The sequence below is a fragment of the Epinephelus lanceolatus genome, chromosome 7 (assembly GCF_041903045.1).
Source record: "Epinephelus lanceolatus isolate andai-2023 chromosome 7, ASM4190304v1, whole genome shotgun sequence".
Classification (NCBI taxonomy): domain Eukaryota; kingdom Metazoa; phylum Chordata; class Actinopteri; order Perciformes; family Serranidae; genus Epinephelus; species Epinephelus lanceolatus.
The window spans coordinates 33531016-33553826 of record NC_135740.1 but is presented as its reverse complement, the minus strand read 5'-3'; the positions used below and the strand labels follow the sequence as shown (position 1 = coordinate 33553826).

Genomic DNA, 22811 nt, shown 5'->3' with positions numbered 1-22811 from the left:
ATGTTTTATTACATTAGAAAGAAATAAGAGGATGTGACTACAGCTCCTCCACCCGGGAGACTCCAGCATGTTTGTGGTTGCTCTCATGTGCGCTTCTTCTCATACTGAACTGTCGCTGATCTCCACCAGGTGGCGCTGTAGCTGTAATAATAACAGTAAGCTGATGAAGTCCATCAGGAGAAGCTGGTCTCAAGCCAATGAAGATAAAGGACTGTACTGTGATTTTAAGGTATGTTCATGAAGGGTAATAGCCTACACCGAGATGTGCATAAAATGAATGATAAAAAAAAATAAATGAAATGCCTGATCAGGATCAGGAGTAAGGGTCTATTGATGGTTAGAATAAAAATAATTGTATATAATTATTTAATGTGTTTTTACATTTCAATCAGTTTAAGAATTCAGTTATTAAGTCTTTTTTTATGGCTTTTTGTTTTTTAGGTTCTCTCCCTTTGTTTTGCTTGCAGCACCATGTGGTGAGACACATTGTTCCAGAGGTTTGGTCGGAAATCGTATTTCTGGAAATCAAATAATTTAAAGGAAGAGCCGGAAAATATTACATTTCCACGCAGGGTTCCGCCCAGAAACTTGAGTGTCTTCATTTTCTGCTGTTTCAGACAAAGACAATCTGCTGGATGTCCTCTGGTGTCCATGTCCCCTTTGTGACAGCACCGTGCAGCACACAGCACAGCAGCAGCAGCAGCGTGTGTGTGTCTGTGGATCTGTTAAAGCTCCTGTTGGGTGTTTCTCTTTAATTCTGCGGCATCTCTCTGCCTGTATGCGGGCCTGCTGGTCCGGAGGAGGGCGGGCCGTGAGCACAATGAGCACATTTCGGACAGTAAACTAACTGATGCGACATGTACGGAGCGCGGACTGGGGGATGATCTGTGCACGCAGCTCCTCTAACTTGGTTTGCATTGATTGGATTTGGGAATGGCACGCGGAGCTTCAAGTTGAACCCCACGGGCCCGTGCTGCTGTCTGAAAACTGACCTCGGGTAAACCCTCAGAGGCTCCGCGGACTTTGGAGATATTCTGCAGAGGTGTTGTGGTTTTTGCGCAGCACGGAAACTCTGGCGCAACACAAAGGGGGATGATCTCCCTATCAGCTGGATCCACCAAGTGAACAGCGGGTATAAATAATAAAGGGGACACATTGGGAGCTCGTGCAGCGGTGCAAGATGATGTCACTGATAGATCTGGACGATGATCAGCGATGGGTGCCCACTCATGTGAATGTCACCGTCCTCCGCGCGAGAGGACTGCGAACCAAGGGCAAGCACGGCAGCCGCTACCTCTACACCATCATCCAGGTGGGGAAGGAGAAGTACACCACCGGGCTGGTGGAGAAGGCGGAGGTGCCCGAGTGGAACGAGGAGTGCTGCTTCGAGCTGCTCCCCGGGTTCCTGGAGGACGGCGGCCGGAGCGCCTACCCCCCGGGGAGCGGGGACCTGGTCCTCACCGTCATGCACCGGGTGCTGATCGGACTCGACGTGTTTCTCGGTCAAACCATCATTCCTCTTGATAGGATATTTCAGGAGGGAATGTGTCCTCGAGACGAGTACGTGGTGTTTGAATTTTAATCAAGTCTGCATGGAGTTTATCAGTTTACTGCTCACACACAAGGCAGAAGTGATGTGTCGTGTTTATGTCAGACTGTGGTGGAGAAAGTACTCATCTTTCACTTAGAATAGTAATACTACAGTGCACAAGTAAAAACCCTGCATCCAAAATCTTGATGAAGTAAAAGTACACAAGTATTAGCATTAAAATATGCTTAAAGTACCAAAAGTAAATGTACTCATTATGCAGTATGACCCATGTCAAAATCATATATATCACTGGATACATCACTAATGTTGCAGATGGTTAAGGTAGGCTTATATACTGCAGGGTGGCTTCACCTGTTATAACACCTAATTGTTTCTTGATTATATTCTGTATTAATATTCTTAACCTGCAAAGTAACTAAAGCTGTCAAATAAATGTAGTGGAGTAACAGTTTAAAGTAGCACAAAATGGAAACACATAAATACAGTACAAGTACCTAAAATGTACTTAGTACAGTATTGGCATTAAAATAGGCTAAAAGTATCAAAAGTTAAAGTACTCATTATGTAGCATGGCCCATTTCAGAAACACATGTATTACTGGATTATAACTAGGGATGCATTAATGTGTACATCACTAATGTTGTGGATGGTTAAGGTGGGGTTAGAGACTGCAGGGTGGCTTCATCTATTATAACACCTCATCAGTTATTCATTGATTATAAACTGTATAAATATTAATCTGCAAAGTAACAAGTAACTAAAGCTGTCAAATAAATGTAGTGGAGTAAAAGTATAAAGTAGCATAAAATGGAAATACTTAAGTACAGTAGGAGAGTAAATGTAGTTTGTAGTAAATGTAGTAAATGTAGTTTTCTCCTCACACCTGTTCTGACGATCTCCTCATGGTGATGTTGTTTCCACAACACAAAACACAGCAGCTGATTTCACTGATCCTCAACAATGAAATCAGACATGTCGTTGTTTTGCAGGATGACACACAAAACTACCAAAGCTTGAACCCTAAATGCATACAGGCTCTTTAAGTGCTGGCCCTCTGGGCTGATACCACTCCCGAAGCAGTTCCCACAATGCACTGCAAGTCAACAAGATGAGATGCAGTTTCCACTGTGGAACAAGATGTGATTGTAGCCAGAAAGCCTCCATCTTTACACACAGTGCACCTCTTACATTTCCATTTATACAACAGCACTAAATGTATCTTCTGATACTTGCACTGCAAAACATATGAGCTAGTTTACTGCTCACAGTAAGACAGAAGTGATGTGTCATGTTTATATGTCAAACTGAGACACACAGTGGTGGAGAAAGTACTCTTAACTTAAAGTAGTAATACTACAGTGTAGTCCTGCATTCAAAATCTTAGTATCTCAGTGAAAGAACACACGTATTAGCATTGAAATAAACTTAATATAACAAAAATGAAACGGATTGGCCCATTTCAAAAATCATAATATTGCTGGATTATTTCCAGTGCTGCATCAATGTGTACATCACTTTAACGTTGCAGCTGATTCAGTGAAGGTGGAGCTCATCTCAGCTTCTTTATTTTTTAGTTAATGGCTGCTGTAAGGACAGAGAAGACTTCAGATGCATTATCATTTTTTACTATTAGAGCACTGTATCCTTCTTCAGTAGTTCCTGCACTGAAATATTTAAAACATCTTACTTTATCTGTGTCTTTTGGTGAGATTGCTGAACTTTGTATCAATGCTCTGATATAAATAGAACAAGGACATGAGCAAGACTGACATATTGTTCATCATTTTGAAATTTGAAAACTGCAGGGGATATGAAAACACTTATTTTTGGACATGCCAGGCGTGTCCATGGTAATTAACTACTGCTGAAAATGTGTAGTTGAGTCTGTGCTGTGTGGTTTAGGTTACCCAAAGTGAGTAAGAATGTGACTTCAGTTTACAAACTGTAAGAATAACTTCTCTTGTTTTAGTGCTTGAACACGTGGCTTCGAATATCATCTAATTTGCATGACTGTGACTGTTTGAAGACCTCAGTCGTGCCACAGGTGACGCAACAGGACTCACCAGCAATATGTGAAATATCTCCACTGAAGCTATACGACACATCTGGCTTTAATTGTGGGCTCTCCACCCTCTCTACGCTCGGTGAAACTCACACTGAATTCCTCCTGTTACTTTTGGCTCTGCACACTTTCTCTGGTCCACTAAAAGGATTTGGGAGGCAGGAACAGATGGAGGATTTCATTGGTTGACTCTTCATATAGTATTACACATATCTCATACAGCACATACACGCACCAGGACCTCGTGGAATTTGAGTTGTAATTTCCCTCTCTGAGGCTTGTGAAAACAGTTTATTGTGGAAGATTATGAGTACAATCCCCCGAGCAGTATTGCCAGATTATGTAATGTGTGGAAAGTATTGCCAAAAGGAAATCAATGTGTTTCGCTGCTGCTCGCTTTGTCCCAGGGAGTGGTCAGATAACACAGGCAACTTCTGATTTGTGCTTGTAACAGATAGGATCTCACTGCAGATATCCTGCTAGAGTAACATGTTTAGTTAAAGCAGTGATATAAGATTGACTGTCACGGTTTGGATGCTGACTGTCCCTTTTTTTTTTCTGGCTCCAGATGGTTCAAGCTCAACTCTAAGGTGGGGAGGAAGGAGAAGGACCGTGGTGAACTTCAGGTAACAGTCCAATTCACTCGCAACAACATGACAGCCAGCATGTTCGACCTCACCATGAAGGACAAACCCCGCTCGGCTTTTGGCAAGCTCAAGGACCGAGTCACAGGAAGGAAGAGGGGGGACATGGAGTCTTCCTCGGCCATTGTGCCAGGCCGCTACGCTGCCCTGTCAGGATCCCTGGGGCAGCCGTTTGGAGATGATATGTGTGGAGAGCCGGTGGAGCTACGAGATGTGGAGGTAGCGGAGGAGAAGAGAAGCAAGATGAAAGACTTCTTCAAAGGGAGGCTGCGCAAGTCGTCTGACACCAGGTCATGCTCGTCGCTGGCCTCAGAGAGTAGTGTGTCTTCCATGGCCAGTGATAACCCCGGCCCCCCACCCAGCCTGGATCTGATGTCAGACCCACCCAGCTCCCCCATCTACACGAGCAAAGTGAGAGTGGACGCCCTTTATGGAGAGACAGATTTAGCTAAAAAAGGTAGGCTTTGACTTAATTCATATGTGCATGGCATAAAGGCTGGTGAATGTTTTTATTATTGCCTGATAATAAGTTACATTACCACAGTTTTTTAAAGCAAAATAAATAAATAATAAAGCATTCATCTTTACAGAAAATTAGCAGGACTTTTTCTCACAGCAAATGCCATGTGATTTATTTAATGAATATGTATATTGTTTGAGCCCCTTATATAGTAACTAAACTGATCATGAAACAAGATGGTCAGAATCTGGGTGATTAAACAATTTAATAGCAAACCCACAATAAATCCCTCTGTACCCACTACAGGTAAGAATTAAAACCATGCTCGATTTTGAGGCTGATTGAGATTAAAAATATTCCAACTATATATATATAAACTGTTATGAGCTTTTTAATGTAACTACACATATACATTACATAGAAAAAACATTGTTTAATATGATCTATTAAATTTGGATATTACAAAATTATGACCAACGAAGTTGTGAGGGAAATTTTACAGTAGAAAAATAAAATGTAAGCGTGCCAACTGTTAGACAAACTAAAACATATGGCAGCAAACAAGTACAATCATTTGTAAAGGAAGCTGGAGCACTATGGCATCATACAGCAAAGCAGACACACCTCCAATAAAGGTATCACTAGTGAAAGATCAACATTAAGTCCCCATTACCAAAGTCAACGTGATGTTACAGGATCGGCTCCATCTTTGTTTTGGGGGAAAAGGTGGTGTATCCCAGGGATGATTATGGGATTTTTCCATTGGATTTTGGATTATTGCCAAAAAATAAGCTCTTTTGTAGACTAACGTTTATGATACTTTCATGTTTTGTTCATCAAGATAATCTTCGCAAATGAGCACAACTTTTGTGATTAATGAAGTCTAAATGCAATCGCCAGAAGTAAAAAAACAACAATAGGCTATAAACAAAATAATCTACGGTTGCATGACGCAACGTCACTACCGTGAGAACCAACCATAAGAATGTAAAGCAGTTTTTGGCATGGCTTAGCCTGATGACATTCTGTAGTCTCTTTTAGCCACTTGTTCACAACCACGTTTTTTAAGACACACAGAAGCTTAAAAGTTCTTGAGTTGGGTATTTACTGGTATATTTTATGTCCTAGAACCAAACATGACAGTCTCTTAAAGGGAAATTTCGGTTTATTTCAACCTGTCTCCTATCATCCTAAATTTGTTTCAAGTGACTAGTGACATAAAAATAATAGTTAACATGTTAGCCATTAGCCTAGATACAGCCGGGGCGCATAGTAGCGTCAGACCTGTTAAAACGTAAGTGAACGGGCATACTTCAAGTGCAAAGTTAGTCCACTAAACAAGCTTTTTTCCACAAAGACCGCCTCATATCATTAGGATAAATGTCAGAGAACATATAGAAAACGACATGTAAACGTGTTGTCTTACCTTACCGGTGTGGTGCCATGTTTGTTTACCATCTAGCTCTGCTTTCCAAAGCGCAGCGCAGCGTGAACTTGGTTTTTCAAGGTTTCAGGTTAATTTCACAACCTTGAATTACATTTTGGTTAAGGAATATTGAAGCCAAAATGGCATCTGATTATTTTGAAGCCTTTTCTTGTGATCTAAGGCAAATTACAGGGAAAAAAAGATCGCCCTGATCGGCCTTGAATCATGCCTTAGGTTGTCTTATGATACCACTACCTACATGCTAGCTTAAAAAATATTTAAAGTATGAGTAAAGTACTTTAAATTGGCCAAGCTTGGGCTTATAATGAGCTTGTCAGTTATACAACCAGTCAGCCAGCAGCTCTTTGGCATGTTGGCATGCTTATGTCATGATGAAAACTTAATTTGCTGCTTTTCTGAGCCATTCTCTGCGATGCTACAAACATTACAAGAAGTGATCTTTCCCTAGAAGTTGACTTTGAGAATAAATAGTAGTAACCCAGTAGTGAAGATGCACAAGAGTAAAAGTAAATGACTTAAAATACATAAGATTGCCCAACAGTAATTAACATCTACTTAGAATGTCGTATAGCAACACGTTAGCTTCAGACAGCTAAGAGCTAGCTTGGATAGTTGTAAACTAAATTAACAAACTACAGAACACAGACCAGCTGTGATACAAAGGTCTTACAGATAATGCTCTAACAAAGGTATTTGGAGACTAGATAAAAGACATTTGGTGATATTTGTTTGGACACAGAGCTGACAAAATGGAGGATGTAACAGTGTCAGTTAAACTGTGATGGAACTGAGCCGGTTGCTACTAGCAACAGAACATTGAACTAGAACCAACTGACAGATACAGAGAGTACTTTGTGTGCTGTCATAATAGACTGTATAAAGGAAGTGGACGTAGCCTCCAGGACCGAAAAGTAAAGCCAACTGAGCCGTGCAGGAATGCGTCCTAAACGTAGAAATGAGTTAGCATTTTAGCAATTCTGATTCCTTCATCTTGTCAATGGGTTTTTGGTTAGATGCCTGAAATAAGGTCTGTGGTTAACACAAGTTTATGAGACTTTAATGTTTGATTCTAAAATACAACCGTAAATACCCAACTTGTAAATTTTGAAGCCTTTTTGTGTACGGCGGTTGCTAGTCTCGCTCACCAGACCTTTCTCAAGAAAAGAAAGGTCTGGCTGGGCCGACTCTCACTGTGAGATTGGAGAAAAAAACGCCCCAGCTGCTTGTACTTCTTTCAACCAATCACAATCGTTCTGGGCGGTGCCACAGCAACAGTGCGCTTGCAAAAATATTGCCGGGGGGAAACAGGTTTTGGTGTAACACGCCCACAAAAATATCACCTACAGGATGCGAACCATGGCAGAAAAATGGCTACATCCCCGCAAGATCAAAAACGGTTGAAAACTGCTACACAACCAGAGGTGGTAGGGCGGGATTTCAGCGGGTGGCTCGTTCCGCCCAATGAGAGGCTGATCTCTGCAGCAAACTTCCGCCCACTCAGACTAGGCGGTTGCTAACAAGTGGCTAACTGAGACTACAAAGTGCTGTCACATAGCCGGCAATGTTGAAGTTGCGACCTATGTTTATAGCCTAACATTACCTTTTTTACTTTTGGCTTTAGAAATCATAAAAGTGATCTTTGTTTGTGAAGGTAATTACTTTGCTGAACAAAACTTGTAATTATCATGAACTTTTTTGCCACTGTAAATTTTCTGCAATAATCCGAAATCCAAAGAAAAAATCCCATTGGTTTTTTGTTGAGGGAACCAGTGTGATCTTAACTTCGATGTTAGCCTACGAAAAATTGTCATCCTTGCAGCACTCTATGCAGAAGTGCCTTACACCTGCATTCTTTCTCATGGTCAGCAGGTGATGGCCCAACTTCTAACTATTCTATCTATTACCTTAGCAAACATTTTCCTAATAAGTATATGGTCTCAATCACTAGTTTAGAATCTCCTTCAATATGATTTAATTCTGTAAATTATGATCCCATTGAGGGTAAAACAGACGATAAAACATGGCATGTTTTAGGGTGTGGCTACTTTGTGCTTGACAAGTAGCTACCATGGTGATCTGCCAATTACGCATAGCATAGGCATAGCAATGTGTATCCTTACAAGATCCACCCTCTCGTCCAAATATGGTCACTTCTGGCACCAAAAAATCAAGATGGCAACGGCCAAAATGTCAAACTCAAGGCTTGAAAACAGTGGTTGACAAACGAATGGGTGATGTCACAGTGGCTTCGTCCAGTCAGTTACTGTGATTTGTTACTTATCAGCTGATAAGTATTGCTAATATTAGCAATAGCGGTGTTCCAGTGATGCTTCTCGTTGGAATACAAATCTTGTATTTTTTTAACAGTTACTACATTTGAAAGAAGTCGCTCTTCCTACTTCCCCCTTAAGCTTTATACAGTTTTTCAGCCCGTTGTTTTACTGCCTTGACTCAAGCTGGAGCAAGTAGCAAAGCAACCTTTGATAAACCAAATGTTCTCCACCTTCCCGGCACCAAACAGACAGACAAATTTAGCGACTAGCTGGTGACACAGTGAAGCATTTAGCAGCTGAAGAGCCAGATATTTCCCTCAGGAGTTGGTGGAAAACAAAATTAGGTTAAGAGGACTTACAAGCGCTTCCATTTGTCAGGTAGCCACAGGCATGACTCCGAATGAATGCTAATGTTGCTGCTAGATGAGTAAATAGGCAAATGTTTGCTAGCACGTTGGCTACAACAACCTCAAAATAGATGTCAGTGTTGTGTTTACAACTTTTTGCACTGCCCCCAAGAGGTTTTGCTACTGTTTTGATTGAAATAATTGAAAGAAGCATGATAACAAGGAATTGAGTATGGTCCCCCTTAATAGATGTAGACTTTAAATGTTTCATATTTGTATTTATAACCCAGTTCTTCCTTCCTTCCCCCCAACAGTGCTCACAAGCCAGCACACCACAAAGGTTCTCACACACAAGCGAGCCTTCAGCGATGAAGCCAGTAAGATCACGACAGCCTTCCCTCGACCAAATCTGGCAGTGGAGTCTCTGAGGGGTCAGACCATGACTCAGTCCAAGTCTTCTGTGTGTATAAATGGCAGCCATGTCTACGACTCTGAGCCATGCACTCCAAAGAGCTCAGGAGCCCACCAGTCCAAGCTGGTTCTGCTGGAGAAGTGCTCCCCGCTCTCCCGTTCCCTGCAGAACCTCACCAAGAGAAGCGACGACAAAGGTTCCTTTGGGGATGGCCGACGCTGGTCCTTTGACAAGATGAAGAAAGAGGAGGAAGAAAAAGAAGCTCAGGCATCGTCTTCCCCACTTCAGCAAACTCAGACTGGGGGTCGCCCCGTGCAGGCAGACATGCCGGCCACCTCCTCTGCTTCTGTTTCACCCGACAAAGGACGGAAGCTAAGAAAGACCTTATTCTCTGGAGGGAGGAGTGATTCTCTCCCAGCTAAGTCAGACCTGAACCAGAGTGGTTCGACATCTGAGGGGAGGCTCAGAGGCTGGTTTGGCTCCAGTGATTCCCAGAACAAGCCAAGGTGAGTCGGGGTCATTTACAGGCTTGTCACTGGGCTCCACAGTGTTTGATGAATGCACTTTCTATCCAGGCACAACAACAGGCACATTGGAGGCCTGTTTTCACCCGGATGTCCTGAGTTCAGTGTTTGCTCTGCTCCATGCTCATTTGAAAATGGAATAGATTTAGTATGTAGTTTACTCCATTTTACAACCATGCTGTATCATCACTTCATACTGTATTTTCCACAAATAGCACTCAAGCATTTCCATTATCTTTATCAATGTCTGTCTACGTTTCTCTTTCAAAGATGCAACATCACTGTGGTTTAGAAGAACACTCTCACAGAAGGATGTGAAGTAAATCACTCCATGTTGATATGAGCTCAGCAGAATAGCTGCCAGTGCAGATGGTCCTGAATGGCTACAATGCATTTTTTATTTTGCTTGATTATTTTGCAAATGTGCTTTGCTTTTTTGATTAAGTTACTGTTTTCATGATTCTTTTATTTGGCCAGTTTCATACTGATGTTAGTGAAGTTTTCAGAAATGTCACTTAGTATTTTGGTTGTCTTTTCTGATTGTGTAAGAAAGATGTTCCCCATTTGGTGACCTGGCACATCATTAACTAAGAGGACTATTGTGCCCTATTTTCCTCTGCAGGCTGGAAGTTTCTCCTAAGGTAGAAAGCAGCTCAGATGTACCCCCTCCCCTCCCTCCTCGCTCCCCTGTACCCCCTCAGTGCTCCTCTCCCTCCACCTCCCTCTCCGGTCATATCTCACCTGATGACTGCAATCACACCAATCCCTTCACCCCCTCTTCCTCCCCCTCCTCGACCCCTCTCTCCCCCTCCAACCCTTTCCCCTCACGTATGCAGCGCAACCCCTTTTTTGAGGATCTCATAGCAGAAGAGTCACAGCGGTCACCTCCTTTTGCGCCTTGCTCCTCTTCTGGCTCATCCCCCTTTCACTACACCACTCTGCCCTCCCAGCCCTGCACACCCAGCCCTGCTCACAATGCTAATGCTACAAATATGGCTTCCATAAGGCGGGAGCGCCCCAGGCCAGTAGCTAGGCAGATATCACTCCCTGCTTTATTACCCAGAGCTGCTACACCTAACCCCTCCGCCCCTCGCTCCATGTCGGAGAGCACGGGAGAATGGGACGACTCGTTTGATGCCTTCGCCTCCAGCAGGCTCAACTCACCGAAAGGGAGTCTTCCTCAAAGACAGCTGAGAACCAGTCCAACTTCATCTTACCCTCCACTTAATAACCACTCTAATCATCACGCACACGAGCTGCAAACATGTGAAGAGGAGCCTCCACCTTTGCCTCCGAGGAGACTTTTAAGAACTTCAGTGAATGAGATTTATTCAGACGGCTGGCTGCACAGAGGTCAAGAGCTGGCTGTCCATAAAGAAGCCTACCTGCTCTCACAGACCGGCGTGGCCTCGCTGCAACATGGACGAGAAGGAGAAGGCAAAAGAAACAGTATATCTCCGGACCCTCACACCAGCAGCGAGACCTCCGACTCCCTCAGCGTCAACTCTCATTCGTACACAAATATAACATCACCAGGACTCATGTCTGAAGAAAAGCTCAAAAAGTTTAAATATGAACCTTTGGAAGATGACACTGACCGCTGGGGAGGGATGCTGTTCGAGCAAGACTTGTATGGACGCGTAAGAGGAAACTATGGACAACCCCAAATAAATCGTTTATCGTTGAATGCTGAAGAAACAGCTGGAAACAAGATCACATCTGTGAACTCAGGACCTAAAGACCTTCTTGATAGTGAGATGTCTGTTGCAGACCTTCTGAATATGTCATCCATTAGTCCCTCGATGCCAGATGCAAAGGCACTACATATTACAACCAGTCCAGTCGAGGAGACGGAGTGTAATTCACCGGAAGACACATGTATCAACAATAATGTGTCTTTCTCACTATGCTTAGGGGACCTGAACATGAATAATTCAGATTTTGGTTTCATTGATTCAGATGGCTCTTCTCAGTCGGAGGTAGCTGATACTCTCAAAGTGATAAAGACTTATCCACCACCACCAGAAGCCTCACAGATAGCTGCTTACCACGTGGAGACAGTGACCACACCTGAGGACATGTTCACCTTGAAGGACACCTACATACCTGAGCTGAACTCTTCCATTGAAATAACCGCATCGTCTAACAAACTGTACAAAGTCTCTCCAGTTTGCCAGGACAACTGCCAAGATCCAAGATGCATGCTGAATAATGTGGCACCACATGGTGACTCCAGGGTGAATGGCAGAGAGATCACTTCTTTGTCGTCACAAAATCAAACATCTAACGTAGCTGAATTTGGAACTGAAGTTTTATCAAGAAGCATGGATGATTTTAAAAAGACACAAAAGGACTTTGACAATAATGGGAACCCACAAGCTGAAACAGGCGCACTTAATGAGAAGGAGCCGTTTCCTGGTGTGGTTAGTGCACGTTTCAGACCAAAGGGAGTGTCCCGACAGAACAGCGGCAGCCCGAGCAACCAGAGCAAAAGTGGAGACAGAGAGTTCGAACAGTTCTTGTCCCTCGTTCAAAATATATCAGAAGTCAGCGAGGGACCGTTGTCGTATCAGCCCTCTAAATCAGCTCTGTCTTCCTTACTGGCATTAGCAGATAGTAGCACCACACATCAAAATGAGTCTAACACAACATCACACATATCTCCAAAAGACAACACTACATCTCTGTGTGCAGAGGATGCAACAGAAAAATCCTCTGATATCAGTTTTGAAGATCTCCACGCTAAAGTAGCACCAAACTCGAGAACCCCTTTAAAGTCAAAGATTGGGCAATCTTTGCAAGAACCCTCCTCTCCCTCCATTCTTTGTGCACACTCCCTGTCCGCAGACGCACCGGCTATGCTCCACCCTACCCCTGTCTGTTGCCCCTCCATACAACCCTCAAGCATGGGGCCCAGTGCTGGAGCCAGCAGTACTCTGGCTGTGGCCCCCTACACCACCTCCTCCTCCACTGACCAGCCCCTGGTCGATGCACGGCACTCACTTTTCCCTGAGGAGACACAGCCAGCTAGCAACCTGCCCCATCAGGAGAGCAGGTGAGAATCCTCACACTAGGATGTGACATGTGTAGGTATTCACAAGCTGCAGATTTCTGCATACACTACAAAACACGGATTAATGGATTTTGTTTTTGTTGCTTTGTTAACTGTTGGCCTGGCTTGTCTGATGTTGAATGCATTTGTGCTTCTGTAAGTTTACTCATCCAAAGTGTTTGGATGGTTCCTGCTGCATTGTGCTTGGCTTTGCTTCACGTTTGTGTTATTCATCTCATGATTCAGTTTCTTGTTGGCTGTTGTACATTTTGTGTTTCTTACACTTTGTTCTGCCTAAATTTAGCTCCTTTTCTGCTCCTCTGACCACCTGATACATCATGTCCAGATATTTATAAGTGAAGGCTGATAGAGATGTTCCGATACCATTGTTTCCTTCCTGTTACCGATCCCGATTCCAGTACTTCCATTACATTTAATAAAAAGTTAACAGCTGTATTGTGCTAACTCTGTATGGATGCAAAATAGTTGCTGTCATTGCTGAACGGCAAGGCCCAGGTTAAACTCTTTGTACCAATACCTACAGAGAATCAACACCATAGAATTTTCTTCAGTAACCTAGTTTGATATTTTGCTAACTGCTAATGTTAGCATGTTTAGCGGAAGTCAGTTATATTTACCACTCTCAAATAGTAGTTGCCAGTGGCTGCATAGCACAACTTCCTGCGTAGGCTGCTGTCTTACAGCGGTGAGAAACTGTTTTATTTATGTATGAAACTACTTTAAAGTTTATCAATAAATTACATGGTATGGGATCAGTGCAAAGACTTGTGTACTTGCTAACACCTGATCCAGCATTTTAGGCAGTATCTGAGGCATTTCGGAGCTTGATGTTGGTACTGGAACAACTCTTAAAGCTGGTGATCATTTCCTCTGTTGGGATATATTATATTACTAGGATATGACTAGTAACTAGGATGGGATAGTCAGTATAATTGTAATTTCAGACTTATGGCTCAAAAACAAAGGCAATAAAGGGTAACGTAGAGATGATGCATACTCATGAATAAGGGCAGCAAATTTCTATTGGCACACTTAGATTCAGTGCCAGGAAACAAATAATTAGTATACTTTGTTATGCTCGGTGTTTTTGTTTATGATATATTTACAGCAGATAAAGGAGAGAAAATGTCATATTAAAGGAAATGACCACTTTAGAATAATTTACTCCACTTTAATAGCATAATTTCTCACCGTGGTCAGTTAACCCGCCCTGCAGGAGTGCTGTGTTTACATGGCAACTCGCGCAAGAACTAGCACCACCACTAGCCATCAGCTAGTCTTGCGCGAGTTGCCATGTAAACACAGTATGCCTGCAAATCAAAATTAGGCTTATTACCATATAGGTTTTTTCCCCCAGCCAAGACATACACATACACACACCCAGTATGTGTATATGTACAGCCACAAACATGCAAATGAAAAGGACACCAGAACAAAATCTTGGTACAACGGCCCAGTATTGCACACATGTAATCCACCCCCATCCCCCACCCCAAAAGTATGAATTTAAAGATATATAAATAAATAAAAATTAAATAGAGAAATAATTAAATTAATTAATTAATTAAAAAATAATGACAATAATGTAGATTTTTAACTAGAAGGAATTTTCTTTGGCGTTGGCGTTTAGTTTAAGATACATAATATACAGAATATAAAAGATATGCAAAAAAAAAAAATAAAAAAAAAAAAATATATATATATATATATATATATATATATATATATATTTGTGATTATTCTGACAGTTTTTATTATTTTGTTGCAATTGTAATATGAGTCACAATTTTATTGGGACTGGCAATTTTTGCATTCAATTTTTACTGTAAAAAAATATAAAAATGATGACGATGGGATTTTTGCTGGGGTCTGGACCAAACAAGCAAGTATTCTGACGTCTAAAATAGGATTTGTATGCTGGCAATAGCATTAGCACTAGTCTGAAGAAGAGCATGAGCTCCAAACGTAGATGTGGATGTGCTAATAATTTGTGCTGAATGGAGCTTCAGTGTTGTTTATTGTAATTTTTTTGGGTCCTGCACCTGCCTCAAACGGTATCAGATGCGCAGGACTTCTCTGCTTGTTTGCACCTCTGATGCCCCACCATGCATCATTTATAATGTTATGATGTGAGACATTTCACCTTCATCAAAAAATTCCAGCTACTGCAGTTTTGATACTGCACTTGGCCATAATGACAGTTGATAGTATTTCTATTAGGCTAGTTGTACAGCCCCAGAAAAATTGCAATAAGAATATTGTAAACACTATTTAAAGTAAATATGCACAGTCTAACTTTAAAATGACAGTCGGGCAGGATGTGCAAAAATGTGATCATGTTTTAAACCATGTTTATTGGCTTAGAGAGAAACAGACAAAATACCACAGAGCCACTGTTACTCAGAAATTTAATTATATCCTTTTATTGTCAATAATAGAAGCAACAAGAGAAAAAATTAAAGTGTTATCTCAGACACGCAGCTCCTCTCTCTGCTGTGATCACAAAAAAGCTTTAATACCAGTTTTTATTCTGATTTCTGTTTCAAACATTCCTCTGCTGCTGTTGTTCTTGTATAAATCAGCCCCGTGTTTCCTCTCCGAGACGATTTCATCCTCCAATTACAAGGGAGCAAAGTTCTTGTTTTAACTTGACTCACATGGCTGCAGTTTTTAACGCTCAAAGAACAGTAGACGGTGCTTAAATGTTTCCTTTGTGCTGCTCACTGTTCCTTCACAGATGCCTTCACATCATCTGATCTGCTTTGAAGTGTGTGACGTTATAGCTGCTGAATGAACTGAAGTAACAGTAACTATAAATCACTTGACTGTGACAGATTAGTTATGGATAAACACTGACAGTGAACATACTGTGTTGAAGCACTCGTGCTGACCTCTTTACTTTGCAGACCTCATCCAGTGAAGCCGTTGACTGCCAGCCAACCAGAGAAGAAGGAGAGTCGTTCGGTTCTGGAGAAGCTGAAGTCCACCATCCACCCTGGACGCACCGCCCACCAGGTTACAGCCGAACCTGAGAAGACTCAGGTACTGGGACACAAAAATACAACTCTATGAACCCTTTATAACAGGGCTGCACAAAGTTGGCCCGCCATAAGCTTTGGTTTGACCCTCCAGATGTTTAGCAAATAATAAATCATAAATAAATAAGTAAGTAAGTAAATAAATAAATAAACTAAATTAGATGAAATAAAATAAAATAAAATAAAAATAATAATGATTAGATTCATTTGAAAAAATATATTATGTAAATGGAGTTTATACTTTTTTGTGGTGAAAATGCTCTTTTAATATGTAGGATCCCTAATTATGACTTATTTTTTCATAATCTTAAGTGCGACTTTCAGAATCAGAATTAGGAATACTTTATTGATCCCTGAGGGGAAACTGTGATTTGATAAAAATAAATATATATCGTCACTGTGCTGAGGCTGAAGGTGTGACATAAATCAATAGAATAAAACAAGAATAGAATAAGAGTAAACATAAGAGATATGTACAGTTATGTGCATGATAAAGTCGTATACTGAAAAATATTTCACAGTTTAATAATTGCACAGAATATTGCAGTACTTGAATTAATGCACCCAGCAGATAATTATGAATTATTAACGCAGTAGGTGAAGAAAGTCCAGATGCCAGTCTATTGATTCAGAGCGGCTGACACTCTGTGGCGCTCTGTGATGCATCTTGGGGAAATGAGTCTGTCAGGAAGTCGGTTTGGCACGAGTGAGGTAAGCGTAAGTGGTTTCAGGTTTCAGTTACAGTGGAAAAAAAAAGTGTGTTCAACCAACAATAACCCTTTCATCTTCATTCTGTCAAGGGTCATTCTGATTTATAATAATATAAATTCAGTCATACCTTGATACCATGAAACTGCGATATTTTCTGAGATGGCTATTATACCATGAAAAGCTCATACTGTTTCAACCCCAGTATACAGTACATAAAGAATTGTATGCATATAGCTCAACAGGAGGAAAGTTATTGCTTTGTACTAATGCAGCTAAAATAAAATATACATATGATTTTTTTGGGAATCCAACTTAACTGTAAAAATATATTCCACACCAGTTACATGTAATTGCCCATGCTCTAGTTCGGCAGTATGTAATTTAAGTTTCACATCTTGTGATTGAGTTTTATCACTGCCATGGTGTACATGAGTTAGGATAAGAGATAGAAAAAACAGACATGAAAGTGTGCAGCTGCTACCTACAGTCCCAGCTCCCTGTTGAGACTGAGCTTACTTTCAACACTGGGGAGAGAAATGCTGATCTCATTAATTCTTTGGCCCAGATAAGAGTTTTCAGGTCCTAAAATTATGTTTCTAGACTATCTCTGTTACACGTTGGACTGTTTCTGGAATAAGGAAGGAATGAGGTGACTCTGATACTTTTGAAAATGTACTACACAGGATTTTTCTAAAGAAAACTAAACAAATTATAGACTCATACAGAAGTAATCCTTCTCAGTCATCACCTATCACCCACTAGGCGTGTGCAGTGGTTTATATATCTGCAGAGACTCTGCCTTCTGCCTGTGCGTTCTTATTTTCTTCTTATTTTTCTGTGTGTGGGACATTTATGGGCGTTTACCCCCACAGCACTCAGGTTACAAACTGTAACTGACAAAGCTGCACAGTATGCCGTTAAAGGAAGATTAATGGCAGGTCCTACCGCCATCGGTTTAATATGAAAATGAGCATAAGCATACAGTTATTTAAGATATGAACTGTTTTTGCTCTATTACACATGAAAAATCCTGTCACAACAGCATACTTGTTTATAGGATAACACAAGAAAACTGTGCTCCTACAGTAATTTGTGTATTAGAGTTGATGTACAGACTATCATTACCATTCATTATGTCACCCATCAATAACTGGCAGACAGGATCCAAAAAAATCACGGTACATTTCCAAAATATAGCCATAACACAGTGTGAGTCTCAGTATGTGCAAACAGCGGAAGAATGAAGTTATTAACGTGTCATACTAAATTACAGAAAGCCATTAGGTCCACAGACTATTTAATGCTTCCATGAGCATTTATTAACACCAGCAGAGCACTCGGTGCTAATAAACACACTGCAGGAGCATAGATGACTTCATTGTTTCCTGTGACTTATTTCATTTTTCACCACCTGCAACATGACACGCCATGGTAAGCCATTTAATATCCATCGTAATAAGCCAGGGATTTTAATAATAATCTCTCATTTAAAGGGAGAGTTCAAATTTTGAGAAATGCACCAATTACGCTTTCTCGCAAGATGTAGATGAGAAGATGGATACCACTGTCATGTCTGTATGTTAAATATGAAGCCACGGCCAGGAGACAGTTAGCCTAGCTTAGCATTAAGTGTGAAAACAGGAAACAGCTAGCCTGGTATGAGGGATGGATGTCATAACAATTAATTAAAAACTAAAAGTGATCAATTATATTTTTGAGAATTAAATACAATGTAACTTTTAATATAAAACTGTTAGCCATCAATTAAATGTATTATATTTAAAGTATCATTGCATCATTTAAAGTGCTATATTACAATAAGAACTTCCTACTGTGGACATTTCAGTTGAGAAGTGCTTCCATCTTAGCACCCTGCAGTTCCATTCACCACCATCCGATCACAGTCTGATGAAATCGAGCCCAGATCTCACTGATGTGTGAGGTGTATGATTTACAGGTAGAGGCAGTTCTCTAATCTAAATCCAAGGGCTTCTTCCATTAAAAATGGTGGCAAATTGAACTGCTAGGTGCTAAAATAAAAGCTCTACCCAACTGAAGTGTCCACAGAAAGAAGTTCTTATCGTAAAATATCAACTTAAATGTTGCAATGATATTGTATTCTAAAATTAAATACATGTAATTGATGATTAATAGTTCCACATTTTAAGTTGCATTGTTTTTAATTCCTATGATATTATCCATCCATCCATCCATCCATCCATTGTCAACCGCTTATCCGAAGCTAGGTCGCGGGGCAGCAGGCTGAGCAAAGTATTCCAGACATCCCTCTCCCCAGAAACACTTTCCAGCTCCTCCTGGGGGACCCCAAGGCATTCCCAGGCCAGATGAGATATATAATCCCTCCAGTGTTTTCTGAGTCCCACCAGTGGGACATTCTTGTAACACCTCTAACAGGTGGCAATCCTGATCAGATGCCTGAACCACCTCAACTGACCCCTTTTGACGCGAAGAAGCAGCAGCTCTACTCCAAGCTCCCTCCAGATGCCTGAGCTCCTCACCCTATCTCTAAGGCTGAGCCCAGCCACCCCACAGAGGAAAATCATTTTGGCCAATTGTAACCTCAACTTTATCCTTTCGGTCACTACCCAGAGCTCATGAGCATAGGTGAGGATTGGGACTTTGATGGACCAGCAAATCGAAAGCTTCGCCTTCCGGCTCAGCTCCCTCTTTACCACAACGGTCTGGCACAGTGCCTGCATCACTGTTAGTTTTCAGCTAATTTATATGACATCCATCCCTCATAGCCTCTCTGTTTAGCTGTACACAGATGGGTGTATACCTTTTGATTGAGCCAGGATTTACCCTGCATCCATCTTTATGCGAAGCTAACTGTCTCCTGGGTAAAACATCATAGTGATAATTGACAGATATGAGAGTGGTCTCATCTAACTCTTGGCAAGACACTAAATGAGCATATTTCCCGACATGTCCAACTCTTCCTCTAACTGTAACATGTACTGACCAGGTTCACACACACTCTGTTCCTGTCCCCTCTCTCGTAGGAGGTGACCGTGGATAACTCGGCGCAGTACCAGCACCTGACCAACATGGAGCTGATCTCTCTGCTGCTGCAGCAGGAGATGGACATGCAGAAGCAGCAGGCGGCCTCCGAGCAGCAGGCAGCGCAGCTGCACAAATGCGAGGCTGAGCTGAAGAAGGTGAAGTTACAGGTTCGAGACCTGGAGGACTACATTGATAATCTTTTACTGCGGATCATGGAGCAGACGCCCACGCTGCTTCAAGTGCGAAGCAGACACAAGTGACGACAGTGCTGGTGTTTGTGTTTGTACTGCACATGACGTAAGATCCTCTAGAATACTGTTTCCTCAGAGTGGCTACAGAACACAGGGTTATTATCAAAGACTGGGAAACGTTGTTCTAGAGACAGTCAAACAAATGCTCCACGAAATCTGATCTCACAGTCATCCAGGTCTTCTCACTGCTAATACTGCCTTGTTGATGTAGACACGATAATATCCAACATGCATGCTGGTTGCTATCTCAGTTTGGCACAAGCAGAAAACAGAGTCAATTACTATGAGAGGAAAAAACTTCTATCAAAGCTAAACAATTATTTCACTCATGCTTTGTAGAATAATTTAAGGTAGTCAGCTGCTGTCGACTTAAACTTTAAACTCACTGCTTTCTCACGTGCAAAAAATAAAACACAGGCTGGAGGAAACACTTTCTGGATGTGCATTTAAGGTGCTCTTCAGGGGTTAAAGTAGTTCCTCCAGCAAAATATGGTGTTAGCTCAAGTAACCTTAAAATTGCAGCCGTCGAAGTGCAGAAACGACATTTTGACACAATTTTCATCTCGGACTGTTTTGTGAAATGCCAAGTGCACAAAGGTTAACTTGAGGTAATTGCATATTTTCAAACTGAATTCAAGAAATGCTACAAAAAAAGCGACACGTCATAAAAGCTGCGCTGCAATGTGAATACTATAAAGAGGTGTTTCTGCATTAACATCGCTGTATGATAAGCAAATAAACAATACTCATGTTTGACTAAAGACGATGAAGACTTATTGTTTGCATTTCTTTTTGTTGAAATTGAATTATTTGACTGTAAATCTAACAAAGCATCGATGCAGCAGATAAGAGTGTAATAAGTTATTTCTATAAAACACCTTTGCCATGATAGTATATCCTCTAATGTCACTGTAGTACCACTGTAGCTACTTGCAATGCTTTACATGACCGCAGTACTGTACTGTAATAAAATAAAGTGCACATGAGCCAGAGACTGTGAGGTCCTTTTGTTGTTGATTTATCACTGATCTCGGTGAAACTGCAGACTAAACATCCTGCACAAACACTGTATGTGTGGTATGTAAGGTATGCTGCAGCAGTGCTCATGTCTCTCCACTAGAGGACACTCCTTTCCATACAGTGGGAGGAGACCTGCTGGTTCAGCGCGGACCTTGTCTTCAGCTTTCGCAAACTGACAAGAGATTTAAAATACTATCTGATCAGAAATGATATTGTTGTAAATTCAGTCTGTTGCATTTATAACAAATGTTGTCAAGTTGCCCTCACACTGCCAGCCATTTCACTTCTCTCTCTCAGGTTTGATTCCAGGTTGTGAAATGCTGATTTACATTAATTTCTGCCCCAAAGCAAAATATAAAAGCATAGGCAGTTTTTCTGCTTATAGACCCAGGAGATTTGGTGCATTTCCTGTTAGACAGAGCATCTGTACACTCTCAGCAGCAGCTTTACATTGTAGGAATAAACAAGACTATAAATAAGACTTGAAAAGATGTCTGCAGTGATAGGAGAAGCATTAAGATCCCTCTGTGGAGTAGCAATACCACAGTGTAGAAACACTCCATTACAGGTAAAACTCATGCTTTCAAAATCTTACTAAACCTAAAGTATTAGCACCATCAATATATATTTGAAGCACCAAAGGTAGAGGCAGTCATTAGGCAGACGACCCATCCCAGAATTATATATGTTATAGGGGAGACTGGGTTTGGTTGTAACATTTTTTGCACCAGCATCTATGACTTCTGAAGTTGTGTGTTAGTTGTCTTGCTTTGGTCTGAATCAGGGACTCATTTCATTACAAAGTTGTATAATTGCCTAGAGTTGCTTCGTGTTCTCACAGCAGCATTTACAAGTCGACCAGATACATTTCCTTGCAGGAGAAAGCTGCTCTTGATTGGTCAGAATTCCCATGCAGGAAAAATCCAGGAAGTAAACCAAACGTTGAAGAAGAGTACACTTGCAAGATAAATGTGAGACTTTCTAATGTCACAATGGAGGGACAACTACGCAGGTTGATTTTAGCGCTGCTCATCGTGGACTATATTGCTGTCATTGTTCATTTTAGTCAAACCATACAGTTTGAAAACGAGGCGCGGCTCCAACTAGAAAACAATGTTTTGATGCATTGGATGTGCTGAATGTGCATATTAAGGCAGTACAGGAGGAGGTGCACACTAATAATCCTCCAGGACTGTAACATGCTCATGTTTAACCCAAACAATGTGTCATGTGACTGCAGTTGGTTCAGATCCAGGTCGGAACACGTTCTCACCACAAAGGAACCGCACCAGAGTTCATTTGTAACTGGACCAAGACCACCTCTTCCAGAAGGCCTCAGTCTGGTTGTTCTGGTGCGCAACTGAGTGTGATTGCTGTGTTCACACCTACCTAAACGAACAGCACTTAGGGGGCAAACAAACTTGAGTTTGATTGAACCAAACAGAGCAGGTGTGAAAGCACCCTTAGAGCTCCCAAATTTTGACTCAAAGTACGATAGTATTCCCTGATGTCACTACAAGGAAATCCATTGATACAGTCTGCCAACTACTTGGGTGAGTTGTAACAATAAGATGAATAAAAAATTGCATAATTACTGCATGTTATTCCCCCTCTTCGTCTCCCCCATCACACCACAGCTGTCCCAAAAATATCTTTTTAAAAAACCTGATACATACACTAATAACAAAATCCTACTAAGGTCTAACTGGCTAACCTGTACCTTTCAGATGCTAAGTATCACATGGAGTGAGTCCAAAATACAAGTCTGCTGCCTCAGTTATGTAACCAGTCAATACTTCCTCTTGCTGCACACTGAAGACTTTCTGACTGCTGTGATCGCCCACACAGAGCAGCTGTGTTGATCCTTGTTCTCTTAAGTTTTGTAATTTCTTGCAGCATCTTCTCAGTGTCATATAGCAGAGAGTATCACATTACCTCTATCCTCCAGAACCTCCACTGGCCCCCTGTACCAC

General features: G+C 41.5%; 1 protein-coding gene across 1 annotated transcript; it reads left to right on the top strand.

Moving 5' to 3' along the window:
- The first annotated feature begins 161 nt into the window (after positions 1-161).
- On the top strand, positions 162-20811 carry rab11fip5b (RAB11 family interacting protein 5b (class I)). Its single transcript, XM_033633755.2, has 7 exons — positions 162-229; positions 442-1560; positions 4183-4715; positions 9100-9703; positions 10344-12776; positions 15701-15836; positions 19567-20811. Exons 2-7 carry the CDS (start codon positions 1181-1183, stop codon positions 19825-19827), a joined length of 4347 nt encoding a protein of 1448 aa, XP_033489646.2. The 5' UTR covers positions 162-229; positions 442-1180; the 3' UTR covers positions 19828-20811.
- Positions 20812-22811: the final 2000 nt, after the last annotated feature.